General features: G+C 36.0%; 1 protein-coding gene across 1 annotated transcript; it reads left to right on the top strand.

Moving 5' to 3' along the window:
• Positions 1-1014: 1014 nt before the first annotated feature.
• On the top strand, positions 1015-5820 carry LOC137725465 (ubiquitin fusion degradation protein 1 B). Its single transcript, XM_068464154.2, has 10 exons — positions 1015-1155; positions 1719-1770; positions 2338-2415; positions 2706-2730; positions 2818-2850; positions 2962-3083; positions 3223-3353; positions 4167-4390; positions 5164-5417; positions 5537-5820. The coding sequence occupies exons 2-10, from the start codon at positions 1768-1770 to the stop codon at positions 5633-5635; spliced, it is 969 nt and encodes a 322-aa protein (XP_068320255.1). The 5' UTR covers positions 1015-1155; positions 1719-1767; the 3' UTR covers positions 5636-5820.
• The last annotated feature ends 180 nt before the right edge of the window (positions 5821-6000 follow it).

Below are 6000 nucleotides of genomic sequence, written 5' to 3'. Positions count from 1 at the left end.
GCACATTTCGGAAGTTAGTGCAAAGTATCGGATTACGTCGACTTACCAATCAACTAAATTTAAAGAATGTGGAATCAGGGAGAGACACATATCAAGGGAAGCATCCATGATACATGCATGTTGTACTCTTTTTCCTTCGGTTAGGATTTTTCCCACTGGGTTTTTCCTATCAAGGTTTTAACGAGGCAACGTAAGCATACTTAACACTATATCAACAATCCAGGTAAAGTTGTACTCTTTTTCCTTCGCTATGGTTTTTTCCCACTGGGTTTTTCCAAGCAAGGTTTTAACGAGGCAACTGATGTTGATATGTGGGCATCCAATGGGGAGTGTTGTAAATATTGGTGAATGAATGAATGCCCGCACAGCAATATGGACTTGGGAAAAGAATGATGATTGTATTTGTGTGATACTTTCAAAAAGTGTGTTGTGTTTTTCAAGATGTAATTATTACATTTGTTTGGAGTTGCTCTATAAATAGAGCGCTCCGTGTGCTATCAAATGACACTGCGAAAAGAAAAGATCAATAAAATCAGCATCTCTCCCTCCCTCTTTTATCTGTCATCCTCTTGTGTTATAGCTACAATGTGATATTTTACACTTGCTTCGCTCCTGTCACTAGCAAATGTTATCTCTCTAACTTTTGCCTATTTATAACATAAATTACTGATGGGCTATGTTTTTTACCCCTTCGATTGGAGATGATATATAAATATGGCTTGCCATAATTCATTTAAAATAATTCTGAACAGAACTATGTTTAGCCCATTCGATTGGAGATGACCTAACAACTCTCCACTCAGATACGAGGAAGACTGGAGGGGAAAAGGGCCCATGTCACATAGCCCAATGATATCCAAATTTGAATTGGGCATGAGTTGTGGTCCAATAACTAGAAACCAACACAAGGCGGGAACAAAAGAACAGAAGCATTGAGTTGGTGGCAGATGAGCTAAAGTTGCATGGCCCAAAGGACATTTGGACTTGGGCTGCCACCCAATAATTATAGCGTGCACAAACGCACAGCGGCGCATGTTAGCCTTTTCTTTTCATGCTCAATCGTCCTACCTCTCTTCCCGACAGAGATCAAAACGCAACCAGACAGACGGACACTGTGGCTTCTTCATCTGCTCCTCCTCCACTCTACGTTTGACGGTATCAAAATTCTCAACCCTAAATTTCAAATTATTTACCGTTTTGTTTCGCCTTTAGTTTTCCAATTCACAATCTAATTTCACTACTTGTAGATCCATCCAATTTTTTCCTGCCTGACAAAAGACCCTCAAATTTCTCTTTCTGTTTTGACCATATCGTTTTCTTTTGAATAAAAACATCAAATTTTGCTTCTTTTTTTTGAATTAAACTAAATATTAGGTTGAGTTTTGAGTAGTGGTTATCTGCAATTCCAGTATTTCATTGATTAGTTATCAGTTTTCAGAAATTGAATACGATATGTGGTTATTTATTTCTTAATTTTATGAATGTAATTGTTTATTTCATTCATTGTAGCCTGAATTTTGTACAATGAGAAATACAAAGGAAATTTTGATACGAGTTGAAAAAATTGGAACCATTGAATACTATGAGTACCTTGATGCTGGCATTAGTTGCTTGTTAGGGTTGATTGTTTTCAATTTATGAACTCATGATAGTTTCAGTAGTTGATTATTTGGTTTCGTGTAAGTACATTGAGCATTGTTTTTGTTTTGTTTTGATAGGGAGCTTTCGGAGGTTGATAACCAGTGTTCAAATCTGTACTCACTCAATATGGTATGGGTTTAGTTTACTATATCTCATTATTTATATAAAAGAATAGAAACTCAGTGCCAACGGGCAGCTGATGGTTTTCTGGGTTGATGAGTATATTATTGACTATATTAGTTCATTTTTAACTTACAACCATCGATTATGTGTATTACGTTAGGTTACTAAAGTCTTTACCCCTGGTTCAGTATGACTAATGCTGATTTCAGCTTTTGAGATACTAATTGTTTGAGTAGTTTTGAGTTTAACCCATAGCTTACCGTCTACTTTGCATTGTCATGTGATTCAAGAAGTTACTAGTTATGGGTTCTTTTTCTTTAAGACTGATGCTAGTCATCTGCTATTAACTTATTGCAGACCAATTTAGATATTATTATCTCTTCTTTTTTTTTTTTCCTTCTCATTTTTGTGAATAAAAGTATGTTAACTGCTACCGTTTATTTTGGTTGGTTTTTGGGACTTGAAGAGATTGTGCTCATGCATTGTTCTCCATTCAAATTTCATGAAAGTCTTATAACCTGGTATTCTTGATTAACCCTGAATTTTTGTTAAAATTTGTCCATCTTGTTGCAGGATTTTTATGGATACGGGTATCATGGGACATCGTTTGAGCAGACATATCGATGTTATCCTGCATCTTTCATTGAAAAGGTTGGAATTTTCAAATATGTATATATCTCAGCACTGTTAAAGGATAGATTATTGTCCTTAGTTAAAGGCATCCTTTCCATTTTTCTTTCTCTCCCCTGTTTGGAAGAAGTTTCATTTTTCTTTGTAGTTCTGGGTCCATTATTTTGTAGTTGTGGTTGAATTTATAACACTTGTTTACTGGGCTTTGGTTTTCTACTGGATGAACTCCCCCTCCCCCGTGATTGTCAGTACTTTGTTCTCACTCGTTCAATTCCTTTATTCTGATATCAAATTTTTCCTTTTATTTTCAGCCACAAATTGAAAGTGGTGACAAAAGTAAGTCTCCAACTTGTAGCTTAGTTTTGTTAGGTTTTCCCTTTATTGTGTATTCGTAATTTTTTTTTTATCTTGCTTATTTTTCAGTTATAATGCCTCCCTCAGCCCTTGACCGTCTTGGTGAGTTGTTTTACTTTAGTCCTTTGTTGTGAAGATTTCTTTGTCAGATGAATTTATTTCGTATTACTTGCCAACTATAATATATTAATGTTAATATTGATCATAATACAGCATCTTTACACATTGATTATCCAATGTTGTTTGAGCTTCGAAATGAATCTGTTGAACGGGTCTCTCATTGTGGGGTGCTGGAGTTCATTGCAGAAGAAGGCATGATCTATATGCCATATTGGGTAAGAATTCAGCGTGTTCTAAACTTCTAATATATGCACGGCTTTACTTGTTAAAGTTACTTTGCAGTTGATTTTGCAGCCAAAAATGCTTTCTGATCTTTAACTTGAGCTGTTACCTTTTGGCGTTTTTATTTCTTAGATGATGGAGAATATGCTCTTGCAAGAAGGTGATATTGTGCGAGTGAAAAATGCAACTCTGCCGAAGGGAACATATGTTAAATTACAACCCCATACAAAGGACTTTCTAGATATCTCAAATCCAAAAGCTATGTAAGTAAATGATTCATATGTTATTCCATATTCATTATTTCTTTCTCTTGGAAAAGAAGATTTTTTAAGGTGTTATTCGATATTCATTATTCATTATTTTCCTCTTATCAATTTTGTGTGTGGTATTTTATTCCAACATGTCTCTGCGATTGTTGTACTTGTGTTAATTCAATTATTTAGGGGAAACCTAGCTATGGGATTTAGGAATATTTTTGTTTTTCCAATATATCCTTATTTTACATTAAGATATTGATCCATTGTTTCTTTGATTTGTGTGCTTAGAGGGAAAGTTTTCTTGTAAAGGAGGAAGCGAGATCAGTATTATAAGAGTAAATAGAATCACTGTTATAACGTAGAAATGAATTGATATGATCTGTTACTTTGAGGACAACAAACGAGTCGATAATGCGTATTTGACTTGTTAACGTGTCTTGTTGAATTATTGCGTTTCTTTGTAATATGTGGTGTGAGTGGCCTGTCTATTTTATGCTGAGTACCTCTTCTATGTTCATTCTTTGAAACTGTTTATTTATTGTGACGATCATTTCTTGATTTTGTTTCTTAAGTTTTCTGTTAAAGTTCTGATGCAAAAGGCCACTTAGTACTACAGTCTAGTGGTATTCCTCTTCACTTTTAAGTGAGAGGTCTTAGGTTCGATTCTTGCCAAAGACGATTTTGAACCACATTATTGCTAACCCATTGTGAGGCTAAGCCCACCCCCTCCCCCTTAGTGTAGGTAACATTTGTTTGTTCAAAAAAAATAAAAATAAAGTTCTGATGCAAAAGAAGTTGAGCATCTTATTTGCAATGCAGCTTGGAGACGACGCTGAGGAATTTTTCTTGCTTAACCACTGGGGACAGTATTATGGTAGCATACAACAACAAGAAGTACTATATAGATATTATAGATGCGAAGCCTTCTCACGCAATAACTATTATTGAGACAGACTGTGAGGTAGACTTTGCACCTCCACTTGACTATAAGGAACCTGAAAAGCCAGCCGCATCTGGCCCTCTAAATAAGGCAACTGCTCAAGGTACAGATTTCTTTCCTCATGGCCATAAGCATGGCTGGCATAATTTTTCCGGCTTTTCTATTTGTTTATTAAAGTTCTTGGTTTGTGGTTGATTGGATTCCCCTATTGTTTCCTTATTGTTCCCTTTTCTTTCTCAAAGCTATTTATTTTCTGTCCTTGCTCTTTTCTGAGGTTGAGTTGGCTTATCTGGTTCGTCTCATGTATGTCAGCTTTGTATTGGAACATATTGTTCTAGTGTAGTTAGACGTAGGTATTATACATTTTCATTGATGAACATACTTCTAGAGGCTACACAGATACAGATTGAAATATCCTGCTATGGGATTCATTTAGGAAGAAGCTAGACTTGGTGAATGCCTGAGATTTTACCAAGTTCACTGCCACTTGGCCATCCCCATTAATTTTTAAGATCTTCCGCATTGTTTGCTACAGTTGACAAACAAATTGTTGATTAAACCTTATGGATTGAGCATTTTGACAGAATCCTCATACTATTCAACTTTTTGACACTCGAGAAATTGGTAGAAAACTTTCACCAATGAAAACCAGTAAATTGTCAATTACTGAAAAAATGTTTACATTTTCTGCTTGACGGCTGGAATGGAAAATATAAACATTCTTGCATATGGTGACTAGGGTTTTCTTCAAGTCACAGAAATTACATAGTTTTAGTCCTGTTAATTTTGAACACTGCATGTATTTCAACATAATAGTATTCCGTTGTCCAAAAGGAAAACAGAAAGAAATTAGATGAGTTTCTGTTTTTCTTGCAGTTGAAGAGGATCCTGCTGATGCTGAACCTAAATTTAACCCTTTTACCGGATCTGGAAGACGCTTGGATGGGAAACCTTTGAAATATGAGCCAGCACCAGCTTCTTCCTCAGAGTCCAAAGACAAGAAACCTGCAGTCACCAATGGAAATGCACAACCTTCTATGGGATCTAGTTCACAAGCTACCAGTCGTCAGGCTCAGGGAAAACTTGTTTTTGGAGCAAATGCCAGTCGCTCTCCAAAGGAAACACAAAAGGTACTCTTGGTTCTCTTGTTTCATGACGTCCATCAACTAACTTTGGAATTATATTACCGACGTTGCCAGTTTGTTGTGATGCTGATCATAAATCACTCTTGATTTATTCAATTCTGCAGGAAGCTGCAAAAGAGACTAAGAAAGAGCAGCAGCCGGAAGCGAAAGAAGAGCCTAAGTTCCAGCCGTTTACCGGGAAAAAGTACTCGCTGAGGGGTTGATTGGATCGGATTATCAAACCATGTGTTGGTTTTAACTTATGTTGTCCCACAACATCTGACCTTATCTGCGTCGGATTGGGTGAATATAACAAAATTATGTACTGGTCTTAGATGTTGTACCGTTGGATAAAACAGTAGGTTTTGTCAAAACTGAGGATAGAAATACAGTTTTAGTTTGTGCAGCATTTGGATTTTTTATTTTTTATTTTCCCCTTGCAATCCACCTGCATTGCAACAAAAACCGTCTATGGTTAATCTAACAAAATTTATCGTTTGACCCACAAAAGAACAAAAAAAAAAAAAAAAAAAGAACCTATCGTTAATTCGTTCTACATGTCCTGACGATTACAGAAGGGGTTTGTTTG

The sequence above is a fragment of the Pyrus communis genome, chromosome 5 (genome assembly GCF_041283825.1).
Source record: "Pyrus communis isolate YQ-2024b chromosome 5, ASM4128382v1, whole genome shotgun sequence".
NCBI classification, from domain to species: Eukaryota; Viridiplantae; Streptophyta; class Magnoliopsida; order Rosales; family Rosaceae; genus Pyrus; species Pyrus communis.
The sequence above is the reverse complement of the archived record's forward strand: the minus strand, read 5'-3'. Positions and strand labels throughout refer to the sequence as shown.